The 16,279-nt window shown below is 41.7% G+C and overlaps 1 protein-coding gene across 3 annotated transcripts in view; it reads left to right on the forward strand.

The window, feature by feature from the left end:
- LOC140198014 (uncharacterized) overlaps positions 1–10,924 on the forward strand; it is a 212,729-nt gene extending 201,805 nt beyond the window's left edge. For all 3 annotated transcript variants that reach the window (XM_072258806.1, XM_072258807.1, XM_072258808.1), the window contains 2 exons: positions 9,084–9,494; positions 9,729–10,924. In XM_072258806.1, the coding sequence (XP_072114907.1) occupies positions 9,084–9,494; positions 9,729–10,477 (1,160 nt within the window). In that variant the 3' untranslated portion in view covers positions 10,478–10,924. The remainder of the gene's footprint in view (positions 1–9,083; positions 9,495–9,728) is intronic.
- Positions 10,925–16,279: the final 5,355 nt, after the last annotated feature.

Consider the following 16,279-nt stretch of genomic DNA (forward strand, 5'->3'; position numbering starts at 1 on the left):
AATGATTGAACACTGCAATGCATGTATGCTGAGCTAGATATGGAAATGAAGCTTGACCTTTGTGGTAGATTCCATAGGAATGCCTTCAAGAGCGGAAGAAAACAACAGTAGAAAGGATTCTAAATGGAATTCTGGTACTTCGGAACTAGACACCAGGAGGCATGGTCACCAAAGATTCACTGATTACATTTGGGAATTATCAAAATGCTCAAACTGGAACAAGAAGAAAAAGTGTTGGAGGAACTCAACAGGTCAGACAGCATATGTGGAGGCAAAGGGATAGATAACCTTCAGGTTGAGACCCTGGATCAGTCCCTTTGTCACCACAGATGTTGTTTGAACTGCTGAGATCCAGGAAGATTGCAGTGATAGAGGCATACAGCACAGACAGAGATCCTTCGTCCCAACAAGTCCATCCCAACAATTTTGCCCATCTACACCAATCACATTTACCCACATTACTTCAAAGTCATTATTGAATATCTTGTCATATACACGAATACATGAATGTGGAGGTACAGTGAAGAACTTAGCAGCAGCATCCCAGGGAGCAACATTCGGACTGTTACGTACCCCGTAACTGGGTTGACAAACCAGCAGAAATAGATCACTCAGTTGGAGTCTGGATTACTAGAACTAAGAAAGTTTTATTAAAGAAACAAGCAACACAGTAATCGAAAGGATAATAAATGCAACAGTTCAGCAATGATAAACACACATATGCACAGAATTAAGATAACAGCATCAATCAAGCTCTATTGTTGTCTAGGGGTAAATGACCAAATTTCAAAGTGACACAAAAGTTCAGTCCAATTTAGTTCAGTTCACAGTAATCGTTGCCATGGCGATGGACAACGTGGGGGGGAGGGAGAGAGAGAACAGGAACGACTGATCATTCAGACACGGCTTCCACTCATAGACCGGCGATATTGCTCACAAGCAGCTTTCGGGCAGGTCCTTGGTGATGTCACCTGAGGTCACCGACTGTGACCCCTCCTCCAGATGCGGTTGATCCTCTGCAGTGAACCCGGCACCCAAGCGAGGGTGGACACACACCGGGTTCCCGCTGATCGTACCTTTCCACCCTGTGCGTTGTCCGGTACTTCCCACTGACTCGTGAGAGGCGCACCGCTTCCAGGGACTCGTTACCTCGGGTGTCGTGTGTGTGTCACGCCTTAGCGAACCTGTCCCTTTTTATCCCCCTGCTGGGGTATCGCCTGTCCATCACTTCAAACAGTTCAGGGTTCAAAGGGGGAGCCGCTCCAGACAGCTCTCTCTCCCGTCCCTTCATTACACATCTCCAGATGCTGCTTCATTGTTCTTTATCTCTCCTTCCCCTGAGGACAGGTGGCAGACCAACTGCTGATGCCACTGATGCTAACCCAGGCCAGCAAACATCTTAATTTTATGTGTATTCTCGTCACAGGACCTTATCCCTTTATTCCTGTGATTGTACCCTCCCCAAGTTAATGATGCAAGTATATATGAATGAGCTCCCATAGATATTACTAAATTCAAATAAACATTAGTATTGAGGAAAATAAAGACTTTTAACTTGTCATCTCCCTGCTGCAGTCAGACACTCTTTTCTCTTAAGAATACAGGCTACCAGTTTCATTGTGAGAAGTCACTTAAGAGATTTGCCTTGAAAATGAGCAAGCAATTGCTTTTGTTTCATACTTAATGCAGTGATACTCCTTTAATCAATGTAACAAGCTTCGGTGCTTCAGCCTATCAAAACTAATCATTGAGTGTGGGACATCCTAATACTGTACCACTGTATCGGGCGGAGGAAGACAATAAATAAATCCTTATGTTCACTGATTCTTACCAAAACCATTCATTACACATCTGTGGAGGTATGTCTGTCAAAATTGGGTTTATTGTCATATGCACAGATGCAAATCATACTTGCTGTAGCATCAGAGGCACATGGTATCATCAGAAACACAGCGTTCATAAGTAAACTTAAATTAACAATAAACATTATCTAAAATTATACAAGAAAGAACACTATTAGAACAAAACTAATGTCCATTGTAGTGCAAGCTGATCATATTACTGTTACACTGATGTAGTGATTAGGGCTGTGCAGGTCAGTTGAAGAACCGAATGATTGACGGGTAACAGCTGCTCTTAAATCTAGTGGAGTAAGACTTCAGGCGTCTGTACTTCCTTCCCAATGCTACAGTTACAATACTGAGTGATTTTGTCTTAGCAAACTTATGAACAAAATTGAATTATAGATGTCTGTAAACACAAAACCTGTTTATAACCAAGAATGGTCAATACCTGAAGAGTCTTTGCTCACCGTGGATTATAGGGATAGGGAGTACAAGGATCTTGGTGGAATTGAAAACAAATCTGAAAATATCAATATGGACACTGTTATTAATTGGGAACCAATGTACAGTCTGTGCACACAGAGATGGGGTTGACAGAGCTTGGTACTATCTAATGCAGTAAAGCTTGATTGATTTCCCTGCTTATCACTTCTTGATATGATCAGTCATTTGATTTTTTTTGTCAAGTTTAATTGTCATTCAACCATGCACATGAATACAGCCAAGAGAAACAGCTTTCCTTCAGGGCCAAGGTACAAAACAAAGTATCAACAGACACAGAACAAGACACAAGTAACACATATGATTACAATAGCAGTAAAAAACATGCAATCATACAAAAAAACAATATAGCCCAAGTTCTGGAGTGACATGGCCTGTAGGTTGATAGTGCATGAGATGTTGCCCTGGAGCCGCATTTCTGTAAGGACAAGCGTGCAGCAGTCCTCGTGATGTGCTTGTCGAACCACCAAAGAACACAATTCAGCCTGTCTTTGACAGGGTGCAGGTGGGAGGGGTTTGCCCCCCTCTCCTGCACATCTGCTGTGCCACCGTTCATTCCCAGACCACCTCTGCCATCTTGTCCCTGGGAGGCTACAGCAGATGACCCCTCAGCATGAGTGCCTGGTCTGTGCAACAACAGAGGCCACATAGCTTCCCCGCCACCGGTCTCACCATAAACCAGAGACCTGGACTTGCAGAATTCTACATTACCAATGTCCAGCAGGGTCCTATGAACACAAGAAAATTGCCTGAGACAACCATTTGCATCGTTTCTTGGACCACGCACCACATCAGCCATGGTGTAACAGACGGCAACACGGAATGCGCCAAGGCTAGACATGCAGTACCTGATGTTCTTAATATCCATCTGTGTCTTTCAATCATGAAAAAGAGGTAAAGACCAAATTGTTACACTTTTGTTCAACCAAGTGCATCACCATCTTACATTTCCGAAGAAGTTTTGTTCAAACAAAAGTTGTCATTCTTGTTTTCAAATTTTAACCATATATGTGTGTTTTGGGATATGCATTTTAATAATAGCCCCAGAATGTTTTTCTATGTCAAGGCAGAATATATTACTGAATATTTCCAACATTGAAGTTAAATTTTCTGCCAGCAATAAATTATACGTGAGCCTCTTCCTGTCATTTATTACTTAATCTGCCAAAACAGATTTTATTTTCTGTCCCCCCCCCCCGTTGCAAAAAATCCAAATTCCTCTTCAATAACTCTCTTTTATTTAAATCAACCACTCCTGGTGCAAGTGACATCCATATTCTCAACACTCTTTAGGAAAAGAGACTTGTTTAATATTTCTAGTCTGGACATATTAGTGAGTAATTACACATAGATATTCTCTGTGTGCTGCTTTCATAACCATTTGCTTGATTTTTGTTATAGTCATAGGAGTCTATTGCTGGCTGAATGAAAGACATTTTTCAATTTTTTCAGGTCTATAAAAACATACTGCTGTGAACTTTTCAGAGATAAGCCGTCTTGCGCTATTGATCTATGCTGATAGCCTTGACATTTGGTCATTGAATTTAGATTGGAATACTCATAGAGTTATTGTTCACCTTTTTCATGTGTAGCTAGGGAGAATAGACCCACACTTGGTAGCCACTTTATTAGGTACACCTGAACACCCGCTCATTAATGCGAATACCTAACCAGTCAATCAAGTGGCAGCAGCTCTAGACATAAAGGCATGCAGGCACGGTCAGGAGTTTCAGTTGTTATTCAGACCAAACATCAGAATGGGGACTTTGACCATGGAATGGTAGTTGGTGTCAGACAGGGTGGTTTGTGTATCTCTGAAACTGCTGATCTCCTGAGATTTTCATGCGCAACAGTCTCAAGAAGAGTTTATAGAAAATGGTGTGAAACACCAAAATAAAAACATACGCTGAACAGTATTTCTGTTGGCAAAAATGCTTTCTTAATGACAGAGGAGGATGGGTAGACTGGTTCAAGCTGATAGGAAAGCAACAGTAACTCAAATAATCACACATTGCAACAGTGTTGTGAAGAAGAGCATATCTGAATGCACAACATGTCAAGTCTTGAAGTGGATGGGCTACAGCAGCAGAAGACCATGAACATATACTCAGTGGCCACTTTATTAGGTACAGGAGATACCCGATAAAGTAGCTGCTGAGCGTATATTGTTTGGCATCTAGAGGAGAACAAGTGGTAATCTTATTATGGGAATTATAATAGGGTAAATATAATGTTTCAACTAGTGGGATATTCTTGAGCAAGGAGAATTTTGTTACAAGATTTAACACTGGTACATTGGAACTTCTGCTCACAGAAACTGGTAAATCATTGTCCCAGGGATTGAGGAGGCTCAGTCAATGAGGTATTTAAGAAGAAAGTAGATATATTTTTAAGCGATCAGAGAAGTTTAGCTCTGACACAGAAGAAGTGGTAGAGGTGGGTAGAAATAAGGTGTTTAAAAGATACTTGGACAAGTACATGATATGAAAGGTTTAGAGGGATATGGACCAAATGCAGATGAATGGGTTGAGCTCAATCAGGCAGTTTGGTCAGTGTGGAGGAGACAACTGAAGGGTCTGTATTCATGCTGGAGTGCTCTATGAATCTAAGGGAAGATAACACCTGGGGAAGATCAGCTATGAATGTATTGAATTTCGGCCAGGCTTCAGAAGCTGCTGGCCTATTCCTGCTCCTGTGCTCCTGTTTTCTTCTGCTCTTTGGCTAGGCTTTGTAGCGTTCATCTCGACATTCTTTCACACAGGTCAAAATAAATTTTCATTTGTTAACGCTCCTATGGATCGCCGCGTGACGATTTTATAAAATAAAAAGCATGTAAATGGAGGTTCTGTTGTGGAACGAAAAACAATTATAATAATGTGTGCTGTGCATTGAACCACTCTGATACTTTGCAGATGTCACATAATCAGTGCACACATGTGCAAAGCTTTCTTCTATCAGCCAGCCGTGGAGTGACTTCACAGTATCTCATGTGAATTACTGGGCTGAGCAGTTGCAACATGGACATTAACACAGACGCATCCTGATTACAACAGCTCAGCTGAAATTTCTCCAAATAAAATTTGAAGCTTCCAAAAGTCAGAAACCTGTGATTGGTGTCTAATACTGTACTAGATTAATCTAGTAATCCTGGAAATAGTATGAGAGGGGAAAAAAATGACATATGCAATGAAATAAGCTTAGAAATAGTTAAGCTGTGAAATAAAATTACTGGTTCAGGGAGACAACATGTCAGAAACACTCAGAAGGCCAGCATCTGTGGAGAGAAAAAGAGTTGTCAGATTGACAAAGAATCCCAGATTGAAGCATTTACTGTTTCTTTCTCCACAATGGCTGCTTAACTTGCTGAATGTTTGAAACATGTCCTGCTTTTATTTCAGATATCCAGCGTCTACAGTTTCTTTTTATTTTCTGGTTTAGCTAGCCTCCTGTTACTGCCAAGAGTCCCCGATTCTGAAGTGTACACACTTCAGAAAATAAGAGCACCTTTATCTTAGCAGTGTCATCCCAATGTGCTTTCAACCTCTTGGCATCTGTCTGTTTCTGACCTATTGTACATCATTGGTTTTCAACGCTGCCTCCTTGTCTTGCGATGCCCAGATCTGAGGTTTTGAAATTCCTTCCTTAAACCTCCCAGCTTCTTCACTTACATCTAATACTCTGCTTGTGACCTCTAGCCAAGACTTAGTCATCTGTCCTAATTAACTTTTCAGCTCTCGATGTTAAAATCATTGTTCGTGCTACTGCAAAATAAATGCTTTAGAAACCTCAATGTTAAAAGTGTCATAAAAATGGTAATTTGTTGTTACCAATTAATCAGAATCAGGTTTATTATCAAGGTCTTATACTGCATGATGTGAAATTTATTGCTTTGTAGCAGCAGTACAGTGTAAGGACATAAAATTACTATGTGATGGTGTTGAGTTTGCTGACTGCTAAGTTCTAAGCTCAAATGGAAATCTAAGCCCTATCCAATATAGATAGCTACGGGCACTCTCACAGCTACCTACTCTTCAAAGACTAGTTCATTTCCCAGTTTGACCTCCATGGCAATCCTAGCTGCCAATACTCACTACTTGGGCAATGGAATCCCCCCTCCGTACCGAGGAAGAGATGCTTTCAGCCAACAATGTGTTTTAAACACAGTTCATTTATTTTTAGTGACATACATTTAAATGTGCAGATAAAGTTCTTAAAACATATTTGAAACTCAGAGAGGTTTACATCTCATAGAAGTTTCCAATTTACAATTTCTAAAACATTAAGGATTTCCAAAGCACAGGTTCAAGTCCTATAATCTAAAAAGACACACCAATGAATAAGTCATTGCAGATATCAAAAGCAGAGGGATGGATTCTAGTTCACCCTGTCATTTTTTTTACTATTCCTAACAAGCCTGACTGCTCTCTTACACTTATATTGATTTTTGCCACTTGGTGACTTCACACACATGGGATATTTTTTTCCCCGAGATACCTTTTCACACTGATGATCTAAGACCTTCTAGTGATAGATTTCCCAAATACCCAAGTTAATACTGTGAATGCTGATTCTCTGCATATTCAAATTGTCCAGCTGATACTAGACCAGCTGTTTGATGTGCTAAGTGATAGTATGAATCTGGTCTGCAAGCTACCTTGAACTAAGTAACCTGTCCTATGTTGTCTGGTATGACATTGGCCAATTAACATAATGCCATTGTTTTACACGGCACCTCTTGAGCAATCAGCCCCATGCTGTGGGCCAGCAGTCCACTATAGACAGTGTTGTTTGTTTGCAAAGCTGTCCTTCTAACTTCAGACTGATTATTGTGTGCCACTTACATTAAGTAGTGAAGACTGGCTCCCGTTTCCAACAAGGAGCTGAACAACGAATATTGGTTAGACATTTAACTTCCTCAAAAACAACTCTTTTATCTTTAGAAGTGTCAGCTGCTATGTAGAAATCTGAGCTTGGCACAAATGTCTCCCCACTACCTTCCCCACCCCCACCCCCAGCCCTTGGGCAGGGAATATCCATCATAATTATAAATTCTAAAATAAGTAAATAGTGCAAAAAATGAATAATGAAGTTGTGTTCACATGTTCATGAGGTATTCAGAAAGCTGATGTTGGAGGGGAAGAAGTTATTTATGAGTTGATGAGTGTGGGTTCTCAGGCTTTTCCTCTCTAATGTTAGTAACAAAAAGAGGGCGTGTCCCAGATGGTAAGGGTTTTTAGTGATGGATGTCTCCTTCTTGAAGCACTATCTCCATACCAGCTGTTGATGCAACCAGTCAGAATGTTCTCCAACGTACATACATCTACAATAATTTGCCAGACAAATTTAATATAATAGAATTAGCTCCTAAAAGAGTTGCAGATTTTGGAACTCTGAAACAGAAACAAAAATGCTAAGAATATCCAGTTGATTGAGCAGCACCTGTGAGGAGAGAAAATTAGTTAACAGCTATGGTCAATGACGCTTCATCAGAAGCAAAGACGTAATAATACAAGTGTGTCCTGAGTTGCAGAAAGGGGAGGAGCACAGAGGAAAATAGGAAATGCTTCTGATAGTGTGGGGTGCAAAGTTGGTCCAGGTGACAAAATGCTTTTGGTGCCTTTTAGTTCATAAAGTATGGGAGAGGGGGAAGGAGGGGGGAGAACATACAGGAAAAGAGAGAGATAGGATGCAGCAGTGGCTGAAAATCTGAAACAAAATAGATGTTGGAAGGATGCGGCTGATTAGCCAGCATCTGTGGAGGAAGGAAAACTAAGTTAGGTGGATAACTCATTGTCCTGTTAAAAACAGGAAAAGCCAATTATCTGGAGACTCTAGTACTGAGTCCAAAATCCAGAGGACTGCTTAGCTAAAAGATAAGTTGCTGTTTTTCAAAATTGTTTCTTGTAGATTTTTTGGGTCGCTTCATAGAATAATATATAAATTACCTCTGCAGATGGCAATGATCCAACGCACAATTTTAATCCGTCCCAGTCACTTTGTTGTCTCCACACTTTATCAAGGTGCCATGTGGCATAATGTCTAATCTGTTTCGTTACACATCAAAGAACGATGTGCTCTTCTCCTGACATGTCACAAGAGGAGAAAACTAAGCACGAATTAATGCCCAATCAATGAATATCATGAAATAAGCTATTCATCTCAATTATTATCTCTGACACATGTACAGTGTCACCTGGCACATGTTCAAGTGAGGAAGATTAGAGTTATACAGTGGGAATGTTTTTATTAACAGGCACCTTGGGAGGTTCTACGAAATTGAAGATGTTATGTAAGTGTTAGTTGTTGGCATTTTAACTGTGAATGGTGCAGTTAAAATTGTTTGGACAGGAAACAAAATGTTATTGAATATAATGATCTGAATATTATATTAGGTTATCACATTATCCATTTACAGCTGGGGAGTGGATTTGAACAGAAGCTGAACAGGGAAATGCATATTTTCTTTCTCAATCACTTATGATCACAATTTGTTTGGCAAATTCAGATGCATACTCTGGTTGCCACAATTATGTTATCTGATGTTCAGTAAAGGTAAATTGGCAGTGCCATTCAGAAGCCACAAGGATGACAGGTGCGGAAAATAAAAGCTGTTTTCCGCAGGCAATCAAATCACTGATGTGTTTAAAATACAGCTGTAATAATTGACAATTAGCATCTTAACTTCCAAAGGGAAGTGACTTGACCATTGCAAATGACTTTTCTTTCCGCTCCGCACAGGCGGAAAGCTGACGAAAATGGCGTTCAAAGTAGCCAAGCAGCAGAAGCCTATGTTCTCCATGTTGGCTACATGCATGCTTGTGAAAAGATTTACAAAATTACAAAGATTATTCCTGGCCACGAAATCCAAAATGCCTGGTAGCGAAGGGCCTCGTCGTGGCTGCAACCTTACAGCTGCCAAAGTCAACAAGGTTTCCAAGCTAGGCCGAGCAGTCAAGGGGTTTCGAAAGCGTATCAGTGACTTACGGCTTGGCGCTCGGAGAAATGATGCTTGTTACATAAAGAGAGGGGCAGTCCAGCACTCAGAGGTGTCCAAAGAGAAAGCCCTAACATGGGAGGAAGAAAAAGTGACCCCGATAGTCCACCTTGTGGAACATAGACCTGGTGCATCCTGTGACTCCAGTGACTCTGGTGAGTGTGTCTCGTTTTGTCAAACCCATCATTGCTTGCCTCAGTCCTGGCTGTTTCCATTAAGCATGCACTGCAATGATTATGTAAGCGATCCTTCAAAGCATATGTAAATGGTCTTGCTCCATAATTGATTGCAAGCTTTCTTGTGCCCAAAGCTCTATTGCAATCTAGTTCTTCAGATTATAGATAATCCATCACCAACTAAGAGAAAATCTTATCCTTTTATCTCCCCAGATGAGTGTTGCACTTCGGAACGTGTCAGACCAGAGCAACATCAAATCACGGTGATAATGGAGGAGAAGGCGTCTACCCAGACTCAGGGACTCGGAATGGTGAAGCAAGGTACAGAGACTGAACAGGTTCCACAAGGCCCATACGAGGAACGTAGAGAAGACACTGCAGGTGGACAATGGAGAGCAGCCACTTACATGAAAGTGCCCCCTTCGGAATACCAAGGGGCACATCAGTCAGAGGCAATAAGAGCTGCTGCGTCCTCTGTCCCACCGCATTCCCATGACACACACGAGGGGGACCTGTGCCCTATATGCCGCAGGCTAGACACCCTGGTGAGCACTGTGCAGCGTGGATTCAACCACATGCACAGGGACATCAACACACTGCAGAATGTCTCGCAGTACCGTGGGGCCCGTTTGTCCCAGAATGTGATGTCCCTGGTGGGTGCCATGCACACGCTAGTGAGGCTGCACCATTTCTCTACCTTGCCCCGTCGAGATGTGGCCATTCAGACCTCCATTGTCTTAACAGAGAGGTGTCAGGGGATGAATGTTGGGGCAGCATCCAATAACCCCCTAACTACCTCCACTGAAACAATGGTGATGTCGACTGATAATGTCCAGCCATCCAATAACACGACAGAACCCAGAGACACAGTGGTTGAAGTGTCACTTGATCCTGATGGCGACTCTACTGAGAGTATGTCCATTGAAGAATCCTCACTAAACTCTTCAGACAATGACTGGTAAAATCTTGAGTGCAATAACATCGTAGACTATGTTATAGATTGGTACTTTTCTCAAATATGTTCTCTAGGATTGATATACAGTACTTCACTTTTCTTACTGTAAAATTAGAATTAAAGTTGCACCTTTTCAATGTGGTAGTTCTAAGAATTTATGTATTAGTGTAACATGGTGTGTGCAAGCATTTTTCCATGGGTGTAATATTAGAGTTAGCAACTGAATAACGAATATGTTTCCCTTTATCATGCATTTAATCTAAAAATCATCTTCACCTACCTGTACTTTTTGGAATTATTCATAAGGGTTCTTCATTTCCCTAATTAATTACTGTTGTTGGTATAAAAATGAGAATACATGTTATTCATCTTGTGTGGCTGTCAGTTGTGTTTTGCTGTAGGGAGGGGTGTGTAAGGGGTTTTGTTCCCTTGTTTTCCATCTTTACCCTCATGATGTGGAATAAACATTGTGTATCAATCATTCTTTTTCCTGTGTCTACTTTTCATGCCCATGGCATTTCCCGTTCTGTCTAAGTTGCGCCCAAGCTCAGACTTGGCAGAGTAGCATGGAATCTCGAGAATGCTCTTTCTCATGTGACTGTCTCTCACTCCCTCTACATGCCTCATTTGTATCATTTACAAAGCATGAAACTTAGATCATACCACGACAGAGACATGTTACTCTTCATGCTCATAATTTTTCACAAACCATCTGTTAAGACAATCTTTTGTTCCCTATGAAGCACTGATAAGTCAACATACCTTCATGTAAGGCAACTGAAAGCAATTTTGATTTTCTGGATAAATGGATCTTATATTTATCAGTACAAATGCCAGTACTGCAGGTAGTGTGATGTTTAAAGCTTCCCCAAATAGATTTATTGCCTCAGTTACACAGTGGCTGTTGTTTGAGAATAATGAGATTTTCAAGTAATTCAGAACTGTGTGTTTGGTCTAGGAGGTTAATACACTGGGTAAGCTGATGCAGTGACAACATACTCTGAACAGAAGTGCAGCACATTTGACACTCAATGGCCACTTTATTAGCTACACCTGTACACCTGCTTTTTAATGCAAATATCTGATCAGCCAATCATGTGGCAGCAACTCAATGCATAAACACATGCAGACATGATCAAGGGGTTCAGTTGTTGTTCAGAATGGGTGAGGAATGTGATCGAAGTGACTTTGACCGTGGAATGATTGTTGGCCTTGGGGAGGTTGGAGTATCTTGAAAGCTGCAGATTTCCTGGGGTTTTCATGCATTAGAGTCTCTAGAATTTACAGAGAAAAAAAATATCCAGTGAGTGGCAGTTCTATGTATGAAAATATCTTGTTAATTGGAGAGATTGGAAGAGAATGACCAGATTGGTTCAAGCTGTCAGGAAGGTGGCAGTATCTCAAATAACCATGTGCTACAACAGCGCTGTGCAGAAGAGCATCTCCGAAAGCACAACATATTGAGCTTTGAAGTGCATGGGCTACAGCAGCAAAAGACTACAAAATTATACTCAGTAGCCACATCATCAGGTACAGGAGGTACCTAATAATTTGGCCACTGCGTGTATATTGTTCAAAGCCTCTTCATTCCAAAAACTTGGCTCTTAGGTATTCTGCTCAGTATAATGAAGATGCATGAATTAGGGACAGAAATCACCTTCTATTATGTACCTCAAACATGTAATGTAGCGTTAAAGTCTGCTTCTGATGTCATTTCCAGTGAATGTGGTATGTAAGTTGTAAATCAGTTTATTATTGTCAGATGTACTGAGATAATGAGAAGAACTTTGCTTTGCATGCCATTCATATAGGTCTGTCACACGTCATTGCATTAAGGTAGGTTTTTTTTAGTGTGTCGCACCAGTCAGCCATTCCTGTCTGGCGCGTGGTGTCAAGATTGGTCTCCTTTCGGATTAAGCGGGTCACGATATGAACGTTCCTGACTTGACCCTTTTTATTTAACGAGGCTGAGTGGCTAGCTCGACGCTCAACCCGGTACGGATGGAAAGCGTGCTCGGGGGGGTAGCCCAATTTGGATTCGAACTCGGGAGCCTTCGCTCTGGAGTCCGCTGCTGATGCCATTGCGCCACCAGCCAGCCTATCAAGGTAGCACAAGAGCAATAAAAACATAATGCAGAATTATTAGTTACAATTATAGGGAAAGTGAGAATGCAGGCAGACACAAGGCGTAAAGCCTTATTGGGGAAGATCGTGAGATCATTTTTCCATCTGAGTGGTCTGTTAAATGGTCTTAAGCAGCAGGATAGAACCTGTTCCTCATCTTGGCAGTACGTGTTTTAGACTTTTGTATCTTTTGCTACATGATAGAGGGGTGAAGAAAGAATGTCCTGGATGGATGATGTTCTTGATAAGAATGAGTGCATTACCATGGCAGTGAGAAGAGTAGACAGAGGGGAGACTTAATTGCTGTGATATCTTGTAGTAGCAAGTGTCCTCCAATCCTCTGTACTCTCTTGCTGTCTCCTAAGCAGAGCAGTTGCCGTACCATGCTGTGATGCATCCAGTGGGGCAGCATAGTGGTTAGCACAATGCTTTATGTTACAGGCGACACAGGTTCAATTCCTACGGCTGACTGTAAGGAGTTCCCTCATTCTCCTCGTGACTGCGTGAGTTCCCTCCTACAGTCCAAAGACATAACAGTTGGTAGGTTAATTAGTCATTGTAAACTGTCCTATGATAGGGCCAGGATTAAATTGGGGGATTACTGCGTGACATGACTCAGAGGGCTGGAAGGGCCTACTCCACCCTGTATCTCAATAAATAAATAAAATAAAAATGGTATATTTTCTATAATTCGTCTATCAAAATTGATAGGGGTCAAAAAGGACATACCATATTTTTATGCCAGGTCACTGCATCTAGTCTATCCTCGATATTATCAAGGAAAGGCAGTGTTCTAAGAGATGCCAATAAAAGTATCTAAGGGTGATGCAACAATGATAAGAGAAATAATATCTACACATAGTTTTTTTACTCTAGACAAAAAAAAAGGTGGTGGAGTTCTAATTGAGACCTGTGAAAGATGGAAGTACTGGTGGTAGAAAATGCATTATAGTTACTTGTTAGGCATGGCACCTCTTAAACCCATAATGGCTACCATCAAGAAATGTGAATGTAGAAGAAAACCCCAGTAGAATTTCTTCCAAGTGGCACACCAATTTGCCATGCCTCCATTTTTGTGTGAGTCCAGATTTTTGTACTCCCTATCCTGTCATTCTCTGAGGAGCACCTTCACCAGAAAGATTGTGGTAGTTAGAAGCCAGTACCTTCTGAAGAGGCAGTTAGGGATGCTGATAAATCTGAGCCTCTGAGAGATACTGATTCCTACAAATTAGTATTGGAAAAGAACAGCATTAGGGTTTTTCAGTGGAAAAAAAAGTTGATTGCTAAAATATTCAGTTATTGTGGAGAGAAAATATTAGTATATTTCCTTCCACCTATGGCCCATCTCCTCCCCTATCAGATTCATTTCTGTCTAGCAGTTTATCTTTCTCTCCCTCCTGGCTACACCTATCACCTTATACTTACCCTCCTTCCCCTCTCCCTGAGTTTTTATTCTGGTGTCTTCCCCCTTCCATTGCAGTCCTGAAGAAGGATGCCAGCACTTTTGTGTGTGTTATATTAGATCACTGCCACAGGAACCATACAACTGAAGGGCAGGAAGAGGAAGCTGGATAATTGCATGAGGAAGAAAGGAACAGATGAAGCTTGTTGATAGTGGATGTTGGCTCATTTAGGACATGAATCATGGACATCAACAGTACTGAAGAGTCCATTGTGTCTGTCCAGGTTCTTAACAACTTTTGATTCTATAGCCTTACAGTTCACAGACCTTCATGAATTAGTCAGCAGTACACCTGTGTTCTATTTTGAATTCCCACTAACTCTATAAAAGTGTAGAACACCATCTTCTTGCAGGGTGATGGTCCAGGCCAGGTTCAGTGATGTGACCTTCATACCTCCAGCAACCATGACCTCAGTGTGGAGTGTTCATGTTCTCCCAGCGGCCGCGAGGGTTTCCCCTGGTTGCTCTCATTTCCTCCCACATCCCAAAATACATGCAGCCTGGTAAGTTGCCCCTAATGTACAGGAAGGTGGTAGAATCTGGGTTAGTGTTGGAGAATGTGGGACTGTAAATAGGATGAGTGAAAATAGATGCTTCAGGTCAAGAGGCCTTGTTCTGTACTGTATGACACTATGACACTCAGCTACAGGCTTTGTCCCAACATTATAAAAGGGCACCAATTAAAAAAGATCCCTAGAGCCCAGAACAAAAATGGAGTCCTACTAACTTCAGATGAGAACAGGTTGTTCCTCAATAGCTGGTTATCGCAGGAGATAATAAAACTTGTGATATTTAGCATCGATCCAAAATTCATCTTGCTGGTATGCATTCAGAAATCAGCCATCAGTTCTCAACCAAGTATTTTCCTCTCTTACACAGTGTGGTAAATCTAAAATTTATTTCCCATCCCAAATTCCAGTTCCAGTTTTCCACAAGAGAGCATTCTGCAAGACAGATTCCCAATCTTCATTTATAACGGCAGCTTGTTTAGCTCACTCGTGAGGGGATTCTCGATGCTAGGATTGAGAACGGAGTTAAAATAAAACCTAGGTCTTAGTTCATAAAACCATAAGACATAGGAGCAGAAGTAGGCCATTCAGTCCATCAATTCTGCTCCATTATTAGATCATGGCTGATTTTTATGTTCCTTCTCAACCCCATTATCCTGGTTTCCCAATGTAACATTTGAAGCCTTTACTGAGCAAGAACGTAGCAACTTCCGTTTTTAGCATACCCAATGATTCTGCCTCCACAGCCATCTTGGGCAATGAATTCCACAGATTCACCACCTTATGGCTAAAGAAATTCCTTCTCATCTCTGTTCTAAAGGGAAGTCCTCCCATTCTGAGGTTGTGCCCTCTGATCCTAGACTCTCCCACAACTGGAAACATCGTCACCACATTCACTGTATTTAGGCCTTAGTCCCTAGATTAGTAACAGCATAATAGCCGTTGTATCTTCAGTCCATCAAGTCTACACCGATCATCAATCGCGTATTTTACACCAGTCCTACGTTAATCCCTTCTTTTGTTCTTCCCCCACTTTCTCACCAGCATCCTTTCCCCCCCAGCAGATTCTGGCAATCACCAACACACAGGGACAGTTTACAGAAGCCAAATAACCTATGTAGAAAGAAATTCAGATGTAGGAAGAAACCAGAGCCCCCATGCCGACACAGGGAGAATGTGGAAACTCCACACAGACAGCACTTAATGTCAGGATAGATCCCGGCACCCTGATGCCGTGGGCAGCAGCACTATCTGAGCTGCCCTCTCTCCTCTTAACAATTTTCCAACATCTATCCCTGAAATCTCTTATCTTAACAAGCAGAAAAACATTCCCACAATAAAGGAGCCACCATTATTACAAGGTGCAAGCAAATTTCAACAGTTTCAAATGAGTGAGTCCAGAGATGTTTCAAACATCACAGTTGTAGCAATGTGGAAATATAAAAGGAAGTCATAAACACAATGCAAATAACTTTACTGCTGTGAGCACAGGGCTAGTTTAGAATTTGACAAGCAAAATGTGCATATACGTTCCCCTGGTCCTCACCTACCACCCCACCAGCCTCCGGGTCCAACATATTATTCTCCGTAACTTCCGCCACCTCCAACGGGATCCCACCACTAAGCACATCTTTCCCTCCCCCCCCCCCGCATTCCGCAGGGATCGCTCCCTACACAACTCCCTTGTCCATTCGTTCCCCCCCATCCCTCCCCA

Source organism: Mobula birostris, chromosome 5 (genome assembly GCF_030028105.1).
Source record: "Mobula birostris isolate sMobBir1 chromosome 5, sMobBir1.hap1, whole genome shotgun sequence".
NCBI classification, from domain to species: Eukaryota; Metazoa; Chordata; class Chondrichthyes; order Myliobatiformes; family Myliobatidae; genus Mobula; species Mobula birostris.